At 46.2% G+C, this 18,476-nt stretch overlaps 1 protein-coding gene across 3 annotated transcripts in view; it reads right to left on the bottom strand.

The window, feature by feature from the left end:
- Positions 1-18,476, bottom strand: part of LOC118228386 (tubby protein homolog) — a 56,501-nt gene that overhangs the window by 14,385 nt on the left and 23,640 nt on the right. For 2 of the 3 annotated variants that reach the window (XM_035419872.1, XM_035419870.1), the window contains exon 2: positions 4,022-4,073. In XM_035419872.1, coding sequence (XP_035275763.1) covers positions 4,022-4,073 — 52 coding nt within the window. Of the gene's footprint in view, positions 1-4,021; positions 4,074-9,675; positions 10,230-18,476 lie in introns of those variants that run through there. The other variant, XM_035419871.1, reaches the window with a different exon arrangement.

The following is an 18,476-nucleotide window of genomic DNA, read 5'->3' as shown; positions in this document are numbered from 1 at the left end:
TCAACGCTGGACAAAATTGGGCCAAAACAGAAGTAGTCTTGCTCATTTGCGATAAAACTGGGTCATAACCTAGTCTAACGGGACACTGAAGATTTCAGACTTTGTTAGTGATTAACCCACAAAGTGTTGCTCTCATAGTTTCTGTGGAACAAATCTATAAAAATATGAATAAGGTAGAGCCTCTGAGATATACACAAGCAGAGGCTCTAGCATATTCATATTTTCATGGATTTGTTCCACAGAAACTATAACAGCAACACTTTGTGGGTTTAGATTGGCAGTCTGTCCTCTGACAGGACAGCTGCGCAGCTCACTGAGTGGACTGCAAAACGTTACAGAGCAGCAGCTGGCTGCGTGTATTTCAAACATCTTGCAGCGTGCATCCATCTTAGATTGACAGATGCTGCATCAAGAAGCTGGGCTTACAGATGCAATTAAGCATTCAAAAGAATTTGGTGAAATAAAGCTTATCGTGCAGGTCCTCCATCATGGTCACCTGTTCCTGGGCTGTGAGAGAGTACAATGGTAACAGAACTTAGTGAAGACATTTCATGTTGTAGCGCGGACTGATGTAGAGTTACAGAGCCTTCACAAGACACCCGAAGGCAAAGCTCTGTGCTGGAATGAGGCCACTCTTCCTATCTAAAGACATTTCCACACTTGCACAAGGATCAGCAACAATCCTGAACACACACGAGTCAGTCAGTGGCCTCAGAACTGTGCTTAACTTTTCACCTGGGGCAACCAAACAACCAGTGGCAGCTGATGACATCAGTGTCAGCCCAGTACAAGTTCTCTTCTTACTGCCTGATTGCAAACTAAAAAACACTGTCGTTCTCTGTTTGAAGGTGCCAAGAGCAAAGGAGAAAAAAAAAGCCCTGCTGGCTAGAATGACTGTGTGTCAGCAGACATCAATATGCAGTTATTTAAAGCCTATTCATCATTTATTAACATATCTGCAGCAAACGCAAGCAGAACAGCTGTTGTCCAGAAGAAAAAAAACAAGAGAAAAAAAGATATATTTGCCAGTTGCCAGAAGGAGGCTCACTAAAATTTAGGACAGCCTGCTAGATCCAGCCTGGTCCTTGGGGACAAGGCAAGAAATAAATGAAAACAGATAAATATCAACTGTAAGGATGAGACGGGCCTGGAACACTTTATTTACTGGGGCTATTTATTAGGATGAGATATATTTCCCTTGATTACCATTTTTTGTTCATAATAGATACAAAATATATTGGTCATAAAGAAACATAAAATATAAAAAACAGGTTCACACAACTATGTTTACATTTTTTCTCAGTTAAGTGTTCGGTTCAACCAATTTCATTAAACTGCAAAGTGGCACAATCATTAAAAAATGCAAACATCGGAAGTATCAGGCCTGTGTTAGAAATTTACAAAGGAATAAAAATATGCATTACCGATAAGAAATAATTTGGCCCTAGCACATAGCATTCTAGGATCATTATGTATTTACTGTGACTGATGAAATTAAGTGCTGTCAGTCAAATGGTCAGCATGAGGTTTGCCCTCACAGAAGGGCTTGTTTGTCAAGCACCGTCTGAATTTTGATGCCATTCTTTCACTCCAATACACTTCACCTTTTCATGAAGCCAGGAAGTAAAGTACTGCAAAGGTCACCTGCCAATTCCTGTTTCTTCAAAGACTTGACCGTTAATGCAACTCAGGCACTATTGACCAGACTTTTCAGACAATCCAGACGGGCAGCTCCTGAATTAGTTTCAACCCCTGTACCTACATACCTTCTTCCTAACAGGAGGTTCCAGAAGAGATTCCAGTAATGTAGCACCAGAAACCCCTGCCACATTACCGTTTATGGATATTTATGGCCAATAGAAAATCCTTTGCCATAGTATCGTCCTTGGTGATGCCCCTTCATCAATATTCATAAGATGGAATAACGTAAAAATGTTAGGGAAACATAAATTTAACATCAAGAATATGGAATGGAGCACCTGGCTGAGAATTTGTTCCACTGGTGAACTACCTGAGCTACCAGGTGTGTATTTTCTGCTCACCATTAGACTAGAAATTCTAAATAGTTTAGCTCTAGCATGTGGCGCCAGACCAGAAACACTGTGTTCTCCCCAAAATGTATGAACAAAACCTTTGAATATCATTGGAATCCTGCTAGCATTTTAAATTTCAAATCAAGTCAGTTGCTGGGATCGTTGACAGCGGGCTTTAAGCAAAAGCAGGCTGTTGGGGAAAACGTTTCTCCCAGTCACTAAGGAGAAAGGCTTTAATACTCTGGCACACATTTCATTTCAACAGCATGAATTCTGTTAGTGGCCACCACTCTCACCAATGTGACACTAGCACACTTTGATCAGACTTTGGTGATCACAACAGAGATTCCTCAAGACTTGCAAAATGTGGCAGACTGCATGCTCGATACTACATAAGCATAAGTGAGTTAAGAGTGAGTGTAAAACTCCTCTCCTTCTTCCAAAAAAACCTCCCCATATTGACCCTCACAACACATCCATCTACCGCAGCATCCATTGCTGCATCCATCTAGCCTGCAAGGAGTTTAATAACCTGAATAGCATACGTCACTCTGTCACGTGAGCTCAATCCAAGGATAATTCTGTCCTGCAGCTACCAAACACAATGCTCCACTGTAAACACCCTATATTGTCCCATGTACATAATTATAAATATAGCCTATAGGCACTGACACAAACATGGAATATAATCTATATACAATAGTATTTCTATAACTCAGTATTATTAAATGATGTAATATCTGACGGGCTAATGAATGACGCACAGAGCTCACCACACCAATATCAGCAAAGGCTAAGGGGTAATTAACCGTAGTGGCTCAAAGCTGATTTCTGAAGTGCAATCCTCCTTCCTCTCCCGTGATTAAATGACCGGGCGTCGGGTGCAGCCATGTCCAATGTTTTCCCCTCTCCCAGTGCTAATGGGTTTTTGTGAAGGCGTCACATCGAGGTCAACCATCATACAGCTTGGCCGTGGCAGAACGGGAAGAAATAAATAAAAAAATTTCATAAAAGTGACACAACGTATTTCAGTCTCCGGCTCATACTTAAAGGGCAGCCCTGGCAACGCGAGAGCCAATCAGGATCACAGACGGGTCCAGAGAACCAGGGCACATAAAAAGCAGAGGACCCGCCCCTTTGATGAATGTTAACGCAGCGCGTGTCGCCGCGGCCAGCCGAGGCTTTTCACGCTTAATCCCGTTCTCTTCAACCGCGGGCTCAGATCAGGAGCGCCCGGCGCGCTCTCTCTCCCCGCGCGCTCCGCCTCTAATCGAGCGTTGTACGCTCCGACACGTGAGCTTCATCTGGCCTGCCGCTCGCTCGCCGTGAAAAAGCGATTGGATTTCGGGAACGGTGAGCGGGCTGTGCGCCGTGCGCCAGCTTCATCAGCGTGACGTTCGAGCGAGCGCGCGCATTTGAGCACGCCTCGGCGCCGCGTGCTGATGCACATGGCGCTCGTACGGGACAGGCTGGTAATACCGCCATAGAGAAGATATAGTTCTTAAAGCAGTCTGTGGTAAACGCTTCATTTCTCTCCGGAATACGGCGCAGCTTCCAGGCTACTGGCCCACCCAGCAGGACCATTAAGTCAGAAGATTAAATGCGTGGGCAACTGGCAGCACATAAAACAGGGAAGCTCTCGCCCTCAAAAAAACCTCAGAACAGACGAAGAACAGCTCATATATGGATATAAAATGATGTGCATGTACTGTAATGGTATAGGCCTATGATATTATTCAACACTTGGCTAAAATGTCCTCAGTTGATTACATCATCATAAGGATATTAATTGACGGTAACACTGACAACTAGGGACATCCTCTCTCTATCTTTTTCTCACTCTCTCACTGCCTGTCTCACTCCTTCATTATCGCCCCTTAAAATTATCACATTTAACTCCCAGATGCATCACCCGCAGAGTGGGAGGAGGAGGAGGAGGAGAAGGAGAAGGAAGGGGGGGTTAAGACAAGGCGCCCGCAGCAACCTACCTGTCTATCCAGCTTCTGTTGGCGGAGGTTACCCCCCTCATCATCTAGAACGCTGGAGGAACACAGAGGGGGAGAAAAAGGAAGACAAAGACAGAGAAACAGAGAGAGAAGCTATTATTTTTGGGTCAAATAAAAAAAAAAAGATTTCACAATCTATACTGCTGGAAATTGAATTTTCCTTGCTATGATTTTATTTACATTTTACGGTCGTGCTCTTTTCTTACTATTACAGTGTTTTTGCTTTTATTTCCCATTTTATCGTGGCCTCAGTGATTTGCCTGCGCCAGCGGTGCAGTCCTCCAGAGCGGTAAATGTACAGCACAACTGAGTGAGATCGGGGAAAGCAGCAGCTCCACGCGCTTTCTCCAGAGAGCCATACTCATACATTCACTAAGCTTCACCACTCGCTCACCGGAGCATGTCTGCTCTTCCGGTACTCCACCAGAGAACAATCCGGACCTTCTGCAAATGCATTAAACACTTTGTTGTTTATGAGTCTCTGTGTAAGAAGGTTCAGCCATAAGAATGAGAGTGCGAAGGTGCAACCGACGCCCGCCTCGCACGGAGAAGCCCGGCAGTGGGAGAGAAGGAGAATATTATCGGCTGCATTCAATCTGCATTCATATTGGTAAATATCGTGACCCAGATTCCAAAACCCAAGTATAGCGATGACGTCAAAGCACAGCAGGAATTTACACCAAACTGGAGAGTCTTCTTTCTACGAACAGAAAGAAATGAGCTGACAGGTTGCAGCAACACAGGCAGATTGATAAAAATCTACTTATTATTAAATTCAGTTCGGTTTCCAGCAGTGTTTTCTATCAGCCAGACTGCAGAGAGGGGCACACTGAATAGGAGGGGAGGGGAGGGGAGGGGGGAGGAGGGGAGAATCCCAGTTGTCCGCCTCTGCACTGGTCTCAGCGCTCCACATCGACCGTGATGTGTTTACCGATCCTCCCCGTAATTTGTGCATCTTGGAATCAGGGTGACGATTAAGGCTATAAGCTTTCCAATTAAAAGGTAATGAGATTGTTCCCCCATTTGGAGCAGGCTGGCAGCATGGAACCATCCGCAGGGAGTGAGGTAGGGTTCCCCGCTGTGGCAGAAGGGCCTGTGGGGGAGGAGGACCCAGTGAGGTCCGGAGGCAGGACGGGACGGCGCTGACAGGAAAGACGCCTGGCCGTCCTGTGGCTCCCACCTGCTGGTCAGTCCTAAGCGACGGGGCCAAGCTAAGGGGGGTCCCGCAGAGCTGCTGCTCCGGGCCGGAGCCATGCGTGACGTCATCCTTGCGTATTGCAGGAGTGAACGCAGGGACCGTCCCCCATAGCCACGCTGCATTTCTGTGTCATAAATGGCAACTTTATTCTGCTCTCTGATAAGGGACGCAAAGCCACACGCACACCCTCTCTTCAGCCGATGTCCATTATAAAGCAGTGTGACTCTCACTGAAGGGTCTATATGCAGAGCTATTGATCTCAAGCAATTTAATACGGGTGCTGCCAGCTCAGAATGCAGAGCCCAAAATCTAAAAAGAAAACCCCCTCTAGAATCAAATCTGCCAACATCATTTCTATCAAGTTTCGTATTCACATACTACACGCCACACAAATATGAACACGTACCCATTCTGCAGATACACTTTACTGGAATGAGCATACACATACATTCTGCATACATGCTCTTTCACTCTTTCATACATACATACACTGTTAACTAGCTAACAATAGCAGACACACATATTTTTGCCACAATCGCTATATATTCCCTCTCCCCGTCTCTCGCACACACACTGTCGCTGCTGCTGCTGCTGCATTTCCAGAGTACATAGTACCATTAGACTGCCAGATAATGAGATAAAGTGAGCTGCTATAATGAAGGTTGGCCTTTACAGATGAAAGATGTAGCAGTGGTGAGCTGCTTGAGTCATTACACTACAGAATACTGCACAGCCCTAACCGTGCACATCTATGACAATGTGCAGCTATAATACCATACAGCTATAACACTGCACAGCTAGAATACTGCACAGCCCTAGCCGTGCACATCTATGACAATGTGCAGCTATAATACCATACAGCTATAACACTGCACAGCTAGAATACTGCACAGCCCTAACCGTGCACATCTATGACAATGTGCAGCTATAATACATACAGCTATAACACTGCACAGCTATAACCATTACATTACATTACATTTATTTGGCAGACGCTTTTATCCAAAGCGACATACAAAAAGTGCATTTCATGGTCATAGACAACTGCTAAATACAGGTTCAGTAAGGTACAATACTTATTTTGTACAGCTATTTAGCTAACCGTGCATGTCTATAACAATGTACAGCTACAACACAACACAGATATAACACTGTGCAGATAAACAGTAACACTGCACAGCTACAGTACCGTACAGATATGCTGAAACAATATACAGCTATGATACCATACAGCTGTTCTGCAGTACAGCTATAGCACAGCAGTTCAATCTGCAACACTGTACAGCTAAAACACTGCACTGTTTTAACAGAGCATCGCTGTAACACAGCGCAGCTGTCTGATTGTTATGCTGTATTGGTGCGTTACTTTACGAACAAAAAGCCAGCCGGAATAAAGCCTCTTTGGAAATTGTTATACTTCTCTAAATCCCTGCACTATAGGATCAAGTTATACTGTCCTGAGAAAGAAGTTCATCTGCAGAACCGGGAGCCTCTGACGTACACCATTTTGATATTCCCTCAAAGGAATATATTAGGGAAATAAAACAACTTTGTACTGTCAGCCTGCTCGTGAATAATACATGAGTTTCTGGTAGGAAAACACACTTAGACCGTCCTGCACTGGAGACACTCCAAGGCCATATCATAAATCCACTCCACGTTCAAGCAAACTAAGCGTATTTTCTATATAAATGTTAGACTAAATTTGTCCTTCTTTTGTCATTTTGACATGGTCTGACTGTTGCACGAGATAATTTGCAATTACATAATTTTTAATAATAACATTCTCAGTGGATTTAATATTGGAATCCTCATTGATTTCTTGCAAATTAAGTTTAAGCTACAATTGCATGGGGATAAATCAGGTATTAATTAAAGGCCCAAGCATTGACCACTCTTTCAGTGAAATAACCTTTGCAATTGAAAAGCATCTATTAGGCAGTAATGTGAGACGCTAGCCTAACATGTGAATACCTGGTGTTGTGCAACGCGACTGCAGTGCAGAGTAAGGGCTTTCCCCTCTGCTGTACCACCTAGTCAATTAGCAGCGAAGCCAGCACGCCCCACTGTACCAAGAGCTGGCAAGTAATACCAAGTACTGGAGCACAAGCTGGAAAGTTAAACTATACAATTGCCCTAGGAAGCACCCCGACATCCCACCGCTTAGCTGAACTGAATGGAGCTGCACTAAATGTCTATCTGGGGAATTTCAGCTGAGAACTGTGGAAACAATCCTGCACTAATTCCTGCCAAAAACATAAGCATTTTAAAGCTGCATTAGCCCTCTAATAGGGGGTTTTGATTATATTTTTCTCAATGCTTTAATGTTTTGTACTATATCAGGTTAAAGACTAACAATAATTACTCTTGCAGGCACATACTATGACAGTGGCAATACACTGAAAAAGGACTCCAGCGCCATGCTGAAGATTCATTCAGCTGTGCCTAAGATACAGTACTGATGAATGAGAGCACTGAGGCTAGAGTACGACAATGCTTCATTTGATTCGCCCACATACCACCATCACGACAAGCACCAACTCCAACACTAAACTGTGACAGCCACTCTCATGGCAAACGTAGCAAACTCACTTGCAACTCTCAAGAATTATGCCATACATAGCATATTAAAGCCATTCTTAAACACTGTGAAAGAATGGCTTTAATCAAATGCCGCGCTGGTGCTTAGCAGGGTGTATTTTTCTGTGCGTAAAGTTGAGCGCTTAGCATAGCACAGGATTAATGTGAGTGGCTGAATGCTTTGACTTAAAACAGAGGAGTGCATTTTTTTCAGGGTAGGCCCCATCTGTTGGCGGGTGATTTCCATCACGCCGGGGAAACCGCCCGTGACAGACCACCGGCCCGAGGGGTGGGGGTGGGGGGGGGGGGGTGGACAAACTGCCACGCCACCCGGGCTACCTCACGTCTACATTTATCAGCCGAGCTCTCTGGTCTCCTCAGAGGCTGCCTGTCTTCAGGTCCCAGCTGCACCATTCAGCTCCATTGGATTTGTCTGAACACGCTTTCGAGCGAGCCTGAGCATAGCCATACATTAATTCAACTGTTCAGCGACTGTCAGTATCCATATAGCCCAGTTTCATCTGATCATAACAGTACTCTTAATCATTCTCCATGTCAGCCCTCACACTGTCTGTTTTTCATGTTACAAATGTAGTACTGGGTCAGACTGTAAATCACAAAGACTTGAATTATCTGTGGTAATACGAATAGGAGTCCATATCACGTGTATGTTTTTTAAAGTCTGTTATATTCAAATATAAGGGAACCTCCACATGAAGGCCAAATGGTCCCTCTCTATTAGTACCAAGACAGTTTATTCACAGGGAACAACTGAATGTGATCAGACAAATTATTAGCAGCAATCATGTGAAGGTGACAAGTGCTGTTACCACAGGCCTAAGGGGCAGAAGTGGCAAACGGGCTCTGTAACTTATGGCAACCAGCAGCCAATCGGAGCAGAGGAGGCAGTGCAACCATGACAATGGATCTCTTCCTAGAAGCAGCAGCAGCTACAATGCCACTGAGAGCAGACACCTATATTTCATTTTTCTTTTTTCAAAAGGAAATGTCAAGCATGGATTAATAACAACATCACTGGACCCCCATCTGCAGCAGGAGAAGGCTGTGTACTCAAAAATACTGAATCCATTTTATCGACAGTGGGCAGGATCAAACAGCATGGGTCACACAGACATACAAAGGGCTGAGACTTCTCCTGGTCTTTGTTAAAAGCTAAATTATGGGGGGCCCATTTCTAATACAATACCTGTACAATACCAATTCAATACAGAGTCAGGTTTACTTCACTCACACAGAGTACGCTGTTTCATATTTTCATGAATGAAGAGGAGTTAAATGGTGCAGATATACACAGTTTACCAGGCTCTTCCTTATCGTGCAGTGGACAAGATAAGGGCAAACTCCATTCAATATTATCATGATCATATGAGCAAGAAACAACAAGAGATAAAATATTCCATACACACAAGACATGCATGGAGAAGGTGAATTTTAAAAAAATGTGATTGTTTTCTGCTTTGTCTCGGCCCAGATCAAAATTCCTTTATTGACACTTGCCTGTTCCAGGTAGAGGCACATCTCAATGCAAATAAGTGCCCTGATTTCTCAGGTACTATACCCCATTACAGCACGGAAAGCATGACAAAAATAAATCTGCTGAATACATCAGAGCACAAAGATCACCTGACATCCAAACTTCCAGTCATGCCGCCCTGCTCTAGCACGCACCCCCTGCACACTTTAACCACTCCCTCCTTCTGCGTGTTGAATAAAAGCACTATATACATGCAATTTACTATCTCTATCAACTTCACAGTCACCATCCAACACTCCCAACTTCCCTGTACTGTCCTCACCTGTGTCTGTGACACGGGGGGGGGGGGGGGGGGCGGGTTACCTGTACGGGATCCAGTCTGAGTGGAGCTTGGAACTCATATCTCGCTTTTTTTACTTGTGGCTTCGAGGAGCCCGGCTGGGGGTTCTGCGGTCGGAGGGACGAGCGTCGGCGTCGGCGTCAGTCCTGGCGGCGGCGCCCGGCGGCAGCGGTGGGAGAGAGGCGAGCCTCAGCGTCTCCCGCCCGCGCGGGGGGACAGCGGACCTGGCGGCGGGGGGACCCCTGGGCGCCCCGATCCCGCTCCCATTCTCCGGCCGAGTGAGCGGCGGCACGGCGGCGTGCCTGAGCCCCGTGCGAACGCCTCGCGATCCCGCAGCCCGCCGCGCAGAGAACACGCGTCTCCCTCGCTCTCCGTCTCTCCGTCTCTCGCCTGCTCCCCCTCTCTCCTCTCTCATGTGCGCTCTCGCGCTCTCATGCTTTCATCTCTCCGAGCGTGTGATTCTGTGCAATCCCTCTCCCCCTCGCTCTGTTCTCCGCAATCTCACTCCCTCTCTGTCCACTGGCTCCTTTTCCCTCCCTCTCTCTCCCTTTCTCTCTGTCCTCTGTACTCTCTACCTCCCTCCCTCCACCTCCCCTCACTCTCTCTCTTTTCTCTCTCTCGCTCGCTCTCTCTCTCCCTCTCTTGCTCTCCCTCTCTCACTCCCTCCACCTCCCCTCTCTCTCTATTCTCACTCTCTCTCAATCTCTCCCTCTCTCTCCTCTCACTCCCTCTCTCTCCCTCTCTCTCTCTCCCCCTCTCGTGCTCTTTCTCTCTCTTGCTCTCTCGCTCTCTCTCCCTCTCTCCCCCTCTCTCTCTGTCTCCCTCTCTCTCGTGCTCTGTATAATCTTGCGCACAGTGTTGAGACAGAAACAGGTCGCAGTGCTCCCCTGCTGTTGTGATCCTTTGATGACAACGGCACCTTCTCGGTCGCCCCCCTTCACTCCCACTCCCCGCACCAGGGTAAAGAGAACGAGTTTCCTTTCCTCTATTTATTCTGAGAGCAGACTTCATTAGCATGGCAAAGCGTAGAGAGACGGTGATTCTGTTCAGCCCGGAACATTCTGCCCCAAACTCAATTCAATCTACTAATGTGATGTCCCAGAGACATACGGTCAAGTCATCAGGCACATTATATTTAAGCAAATGTTTGTGTTGGAATTAACGGCCATAGATTTTATTCACTAAACCAACTCACTCATTTACCACCCACTATTTACCAAAGAGAACATCCTGGCTTCTTTTTCTTTTGTTGTTTCTTGCCAGGACTTGCAGTTGTGCGTTTTTTTTTTCTTTCTGAATCAGGTCGTATCTTACTGCATTTCCCTCGTGTTCCTCGTGCTCTCTGGTGGCTCATCACAGCGCCTCGCGCGTTACATCACTCTGAATTAGCGCCAGTGCGGCTAACCAGGGCATCCTATATTCAGCAGCACGGCACAGTGCAGACATGCCCTAATCTCCCCGTCCCCCCCCTCCCCCCCTTCCCCCCCCATCCCCCCCCTCACACATCAGATGCCCCCTTTCTGGGGAACGCATGTCCAAACACGAAGAGCAGGACATCACACCTCGTCACACCAGAGGAGGTCTCGGGGCGGCCTGCCGCCTGAGATCTCGCCGTCAGAGCAAACGACAATGGGCCAAAGCTGCACTGCGTTTAAGCACAAAATCTGCATTGTAGTTTGACTGCCAAGTCAGTCAGCTGCCATTAATTTACTTTATTTACGGACCTGAATATGTGCCCACTGCAATATCGCGCACTTCCTATGCCCTCTATAAATATCCATTGCACAGTGACCCCTGACGCTTTGGCTGAACTGCTACTTTGCACCCTCTCTTCCACTGAAAAAAACAGATCACGTTCACCTCCCTCCTGCCACATCACTTCCTGTATGAAAAATGGCAGTCCAAGCTGTACGTACTAACTTCTCTGGTATTACCCGGGATCACATCAAACGCAGTTCACACTTACATGAATATTTTCTACTTGAGCGCATGCCGTTTAGCACCATGTCTCCCACCACAGCCAACAACATGTTCAGAATCACACCTTGTAATCCTCTTTCCATTGAAAATCAATGAATTCCAGTTTGAGCAGAACATGAACAACACAATTCTTTCCAGGGTTAGGGGAAAAGGCATCTGCTTACTTTTAAACCCGTCCCAACGGATACAGTTGTTGATGTGAAATGTGGCCAACAGTTTATGAATTATTGACAAAAAGACTCATTAATCACAAACTTCCCCCATGTAGATGGATCTTTTTCTTTCTGTTATTTATAATAATGATGACTTGCATTTACATAGCGCTTTGAAGTGATGAGGAAGGAAACTCTCCTGAAACACCACCACTGTGTAGCACCCATCTGAGTGATGCACAGCAGCCATTTTGTGTCAGAACGCTCACCACAAATGGTAAAATGGTAAATGGACTGCATTTATATAGCGCTTTTATCCAAATCAGCTGAGGTGGAGAGGGAGAGAGTGATTTCAGCCAATTAGACTGGGGGATGATTAGGAGGCAGGTGGACAGAGCCAGGTTGGAAATTTAGCTCAGACACTGGGAAACCCCCTACTCTGCAGTAAGTGTTATGGGATTTTTAATAACCACAGTGAGTCCGTGTAGAACATCTCATTTGAAAGACGGCATCTCCTACAGCAGAAGTGGCCAACCCCGGTCCTGGGGAGGCACAGGGTCTGTTGGTTTTTGTTTTCACCTTAAATACAATAACTTTAGACCCAAGAAACCAGGTGAGGTGAGTTAACTGTGTAATCGACTGCTTTAATTGAACAAGTACAGTAAGTACTGAGTAACAACGAAAGCCAACAGACTCTACAGCTCTCCAGCATGTGGGTTGGACTTCCATCCTACCGCACAGTACCCCCATCACCACACTGAGCCACTGAAATTTATTTCAGCGGGGGGAAGATCACCCCCTACGGGTCCAAAAACACCACTGCCAACAGCAATTTAGTTTGCTCACACATGCTTAGCTTCAGTAAGAGCAGGCTACATGGAGCCATAGCTGCTGGCCGGCTTATTGCAGATGCCTCTGAGCAAAGCTGTCCATGCGGGATGACAGCATGACTTTGACCGGGAGCCACATATACTACAATAGCACCGTGAGTTGGGAGGCACAGCAGTGGCATAACCCGGGTAGGAGTTTAAAATATATCTCAGTATAACTGCGGTTGGCAAAAACAATCTCGCTCTTCTTTCAGAAGTCTATAACAATTCACCTCTCACATACGGCGGCTGCCTCAAGGTGCACTCCCTACTCCCTGCCTAGAAATGATTTTCACTGATGTGCCACAATCAGCCAACACAATTCAGCTCTCGCGGGCCGGATATTTAGTGCCGTTTGTCCAGAAGGTGCCGAAGCTTGAAAGTGATGATTTACTGTTTGATCAATAGCGCGTCCGAAGCCAACTCTCTCCGCTCCCCTGCTCTCTCTTTCTCCATCCTGTTCCGGACCCTCTGTTCCAGGCGCGTTCTCCCCCTCCCCCAGCCGACCAGGAGGCCTGCCTAACAGCTGCAGCCCTGCCTGCGTGGGGACCTGGGTTTTAATTATTCATCGGCTTGATTGGGCATGCAGGACGGAAGCTCCCCGGCGATGGAGTGTTAGGAGCGTTTTCTCAGGGAGAGCAGAATCACCACGAGAGATCACACATCCCTCTGCTCCACACCACATCACAGGCCTGCTAAGAACCCCCCCCCCCCCCCCCCCCCCCCTCCCTCCCAGGGCAATTCGGGGAAATGGTACACCCTTCCCCTCTATATCTCTCTCTGATTTTCAATCTGTCTGCTTCCATTTCTCAATCTCTGTATACCCTATTCTCTCTACCCCCAACCCCCATTTTCTATCTCCCCCTCGCATTCTGTCATGACTATTCCCATCTTGTTCTCTGTCTCGCTCTCTGTCTCTGTTCTTGTGTTGTTTTCCCTCTCTCTCTCTCCCACTCTTGTTTTTATCCTCTTCTTCTTCCACTGTTTCTCCCTCTTGCTGAATGGGAATTGTATCTGTGCCCCTATTTCAGCCAATCCGTCCCTCTTTGGGCAGCCTGCCCATTGCTGCACACCACACTAAATGCAAGTAGCCGCAGCAGTTGACTGTTTGTCGTCCGTCTACTCTGAATGCTACCAGCACATTCTACATTATGTCATGAATCCACATCAGTCCATTAACTCCAATTCCTACTGTTAAATGTATGAACATTGACGTTAACTGCCACAGAATTCTTCATTCCATCAGAGAGCAGCTTTGCAGGTTTCAGTGGATTAGGAGCTAACATTAGCTACGGTACATCTGCTGCTAATAACCTCTGAGTAAGGACAGAATAAGACTGAACTTATGAAAATATAAAAATAAAGTAGTGATTTGAAATGGGGTGTTTGCCAGATCAGTATGAAATTAATAAGTATGATCAGCGTGATTAATTATGAATTTGTCCACTGTTTAAATCTTTTGAAATCTGTTGCAGTGTAACATGAAATTACTGATCATTTGGAAAAATCTTTCTTTAACTGCCTCAATCAAAGACTTGTTCCATATTCCAGTGGTTTTTGTAATAATGCAAGTCTTTAAAATATTTAAAAGAAATGTCATGCTTTTTTGGCAGGTAAGGTAGAGAAAAACCACAGCGTTACAAGCAAGAGATAGGAGCTTGAAAGTTTAATTCTGTGATTTTGACACATAATAAAATTCAATCGAGGTCTTTGCAAATTTTTCATAGAATATAATCAGATTTTTAATAGGATTTACAACCGGGAACGCATATTAAGTGTCATAATTAAAATGGGACGAAGAGCAGACGTTGGTAAAGATAACTATCTACGAAGGTCACCTGTAATGTCCTCATGTCGCTGAATTATTGCATCAAACTGGTGAAACCTATATATCAGAAAGGCTAATTTTTATATCTCATAAAGAGATGTCACACAGCCACGCAGAAAAAACTGATATGGTACATTAAACATTAATGGCGGGCGAAGCATCACTCTGGAGCACCTCCGGTGTAGCCTGACCCTAACATTCCATCAGATCGTGATTAGGGAAGCTGCCGGTGAGACATACTGATTGTCACGTTGGACAGAAACCTGACTGAAGGCTCACATTCGGGAGCGAAGGAGGCGAGAAGTGCAGACACAAACAGGCTATTAGCGCTGATCTTTACGGGACTCAAATCTCACTTCCACTGATTGCATTACGCATTCTGGGCCTTCACGGCCCGTGGCTTAAAAATACATCTCAAGGATTCCAATTTGAATTTCAATCTTGTTTCCATTGATTTTTCCTTCCCTGCCCTACAGAGTCGGACAAGGTCTCCCTTATAAGGTCTGGAGCGACTGACCGTGCGAGGCGGCTGCTCTCCCCGTATGAAGAACAACGCTGTTTATACACGAGGCGCACATGAGTTCAGATGTCATTTTGAAATTAGGTACGCCGCAATTTTTGTCAAGAAGAAAACAGGCTTACAAGCTCGGCCAGACTAATCCTCAATACCCACCTCACATCCACTGGCACGGCCCGAACGACAGGAAAATGCAAATGGCCTCGCAACAGAAGCCGGGCCCGATAAGTCCGTTTGACGGATGCCTCGTTTGCATATGCACCCATTGCGTAAAAAACCCGAGCTGGCCGAGATTCAGCTGCAGCCGTGGCTCGGCACCAGGCGTCTTAGCGAGACTTTGTGACAGAGGCTTCCTCTCTCTTGGTGGGGGTGGACCCCTCCCGCTCTGGAGGGTGCGAATCCAACAGGAAGCGCAGATGGAATCGCTGGCCGGCGGACAGCGGCGATTCTGTTCGGCGTCTCGCTGCAGTGCCAGCCTGGGCCCGGCTGAGGGTGACCTTCAAACCCCCCTCAAAGACGAGCTCGCAGATGCAGAAAGTGGGCTTCTGAAGACAGGAAAGCGAGAGTTTCGTCGAGGATCGCCGACACCTGATATGAGTACAAATGCATTTTTCAAAAATAAACAGAAAAAAAGGGGCTGCTCCCCAAACTGTTACAAGGTCCTGTAAGGTACTGAACGGCTGGTTTTCTTTTCTACCTGGTTGTTTATCGATCGATCAATGCCTCTTATTGGCAAGAGATCTAACTCGCCAGTGTCCTCGGCAGTTAAATCTGATTTGAGGGGAAGAATGAAACCCAGCAGTACTACTGGCCTCGAGGGCCAGATTTGAGTATCTCAGCAGTAAGGTTTCATTTATTGGGTTTCTGATTCAGTGACACCCGATTAGAAAAGGGTGGTAGTTGTGTCCATCCGTCCATCCATGGGGGGTGCTGGAGCCTATCGCAGTGCGCGTTGGGCGAGAGACAGAAATACACCTGGGACAGGTTGCCAATCTACCGCAGGGGACACACACCATTCACTCCCCATCAATCAATCAATCAGACTTTATTTGTATAGCACTTTTCATACAAGTTTTCATAACCATTTACACCGATGTGCAATTTAGAGTCTTTGGACTATGGGAACAAATCTGAGTACTCCGAGGAAATCCACGCGGACACAAGAAGAACATGCGAACTCCACACATTAAGGCCTAGGCCGAGATTCGAACCCAGGACCTTCTTGCTGTGAGGCGACAGTGCCACCCACTGCACAACCGTGCCCCCTGGGAGTTGTAGGCAGACCTCAGAATGAGTCACATGCAAACTAATGAAAGGATAAAGAGGTGCTACTGCACCATATCCAACTCTCTGCAGCCACGCCGCAGGGCACAGAAGAAGCACCATTATGGCTTTCCGCATAATGAATTTAAAATGCATTATAACCCCATTTCAAACGATCTGGTATTTAGCCAGCCTGACCATCGCTGCACAGCACGCTGAACACAAGTAGCTGTAGCAGTTGGTTGTGCATTGTCCATCCGCGTGGAGTACTACCAAAGGACTCTAAATTTTTTTTATGATCCACATGCTCATTGACTCCAGATGCCCGCTAACTCCAGTTCAACTGTGTTAACTTAGTGGCACTTTGGTAAACAGCTTCTGTCACAATATTCCATCATTCAGACAGAAGGGAGCGTTGTAGGCTTCAGCTGAGTTGCTAATGTGCTATCTATGGCACATCTGCTGCTAACTATACACTGGCTCAGGCCTTTTTAAAAGGCTGTTAAATAACCATTCCTGAAATGTGGTGTGTATGTTGCATCAGCCCAAGTGACTTCACAGGTAAATGACTGGGAAATGCATCATTACATATTGCATGCAATAAGACACATGATAATGCTGCAATAATAGCAATGCTCAGAGATGGAGGGTTTTCCACATCTCATTGGCCCGTCCTCTAATGCAGTGACTACACTGCGGTGGAATTGTGGCAACACCTGTGCTGGTCTGTGCCCCAAACATACTGTGGACTGTTTCAAAAAGCTTCCACTGAGGCAACTGAGCTCAAATATCTCACTCGAGCCTTCTTGCAAAAATTCAAATGTGGTAACTTCATATTTTATTCATGTGGTAGCATCATGATGGCACAGTTGATGTGAATGTTCGCAAGCTCGGTTAATTTCTCTGTTGTCAGCAAGCCCACATCAAGTTTTGCTCCGCTGGCTATTAATAGTGGTGTGACTACAATAAATTATTTGAAATAGGGACCACAGAACAAGAAGTGTCCCCCAATTGTTTTTAAAAATCCCAGCGCACTTGGACGCTTAATACAAACTATATGCAAATTTCGTTCCACATCACAATACGTCACCACAGCGTGTATGTAGTATCCAAGCACACTCAGCCATGTGTGGAGAAATGGGACAGCCCAAAAGTTAAACAGTTGTACAGTAAGTAGGTGTGTTTAGTCCTTGGTCTGTCCACTGGGCTCCTGCACTGCTCCAGATACAGCATGTGCCCCTTTAATGAGCAGAGGGGGATTCAATGCCTCCTTGCAAAAATAGACAGCCTGCAACAAACTGCCACATTAGACAGTCACAGCCTTCACTGAAGCATTTTAACATCTTTGTGATACATTACAAAAAACAATGTAACAAGCATCTACCATCTATAAAATTCTCTTTTCAAATGCTCCGCAACACACAATGTCATTTGACTGAAGGTCAAACGCCCTGGATACACTGCTGCTGAGCAGTGCCTCTGAAGGTCATGGAGATCCCAAAATGGGGTGGACTCCCCCCAGCTATGCTGTTCACTCAGACACAGGGCTGCAGCCAACTGGAGAGAAGCCAGAGCCTGTACAAAATACACACAAACACAACCACACACATGCAAGCACACACATGCACACACAAAAACACAAACACATACACACACACGTCTTTGCCATGTGATGGCAAAAAGTGTCTTTTTCACCCCAAAACAATTAGCTCAGACTCCCAGTGTACTTGTTTATTGTATAGCTGCTAAACCGAGGCACAGCACACTGGGATGGTCAGGTTACTGACACACGAGCTCAAGCTGGGTGACAGCGGTCCATGCTGGGATGTGTGTCGTGATGAGCACGGATGGGTCCGGCTCGCCCCTCACTGTTACCAAGAACACGGTCAGAGCATGGTTAAAACAGAGGAAATGTGGTCCAAGTGAGAGGAACAGGGTCAGAGCAGGACAAGCATCCATGCCAGGGCTATCAGAGACCAGTGAATCATTTCCACAAGGGGCACAGGGATCATCGCCCCCCCCCTCCCACCCCCTGAAAAATGCGTCATTATCTATTGCGTTTTCCAGTTCACTTCACATTTACATTTACATTACATTCATGCAGCAGATGTTCTTATCCAGGCAAACAATGCAGGGGAACATAAGTGCATTATATAAGCATTAGTTTTCAGACCTAGCCAATAGCATTGCCAGACCAGTGAGTATGCAAGCACGG

This window comes from Anguilla anguilla, chromosome 5 (assembly GCF_013347855.1).
Source record: "Anguilla anguilla isolate fAngAng1 chromosome 5, fAngAng1.pri, whole genome shotgun sequence".
Lineage (NCBI taxonomy): Eukaryota > Metazoa > Chordata > Actinopteri > Anguilliformes > Anguillidae > Anguilla > Anguilla anguilla.
The sequence above is the reverse complement of the archived record's forward strand: the minus strand, read 5'-3'. Positions and strand labels throughout refer to the sequence as shown.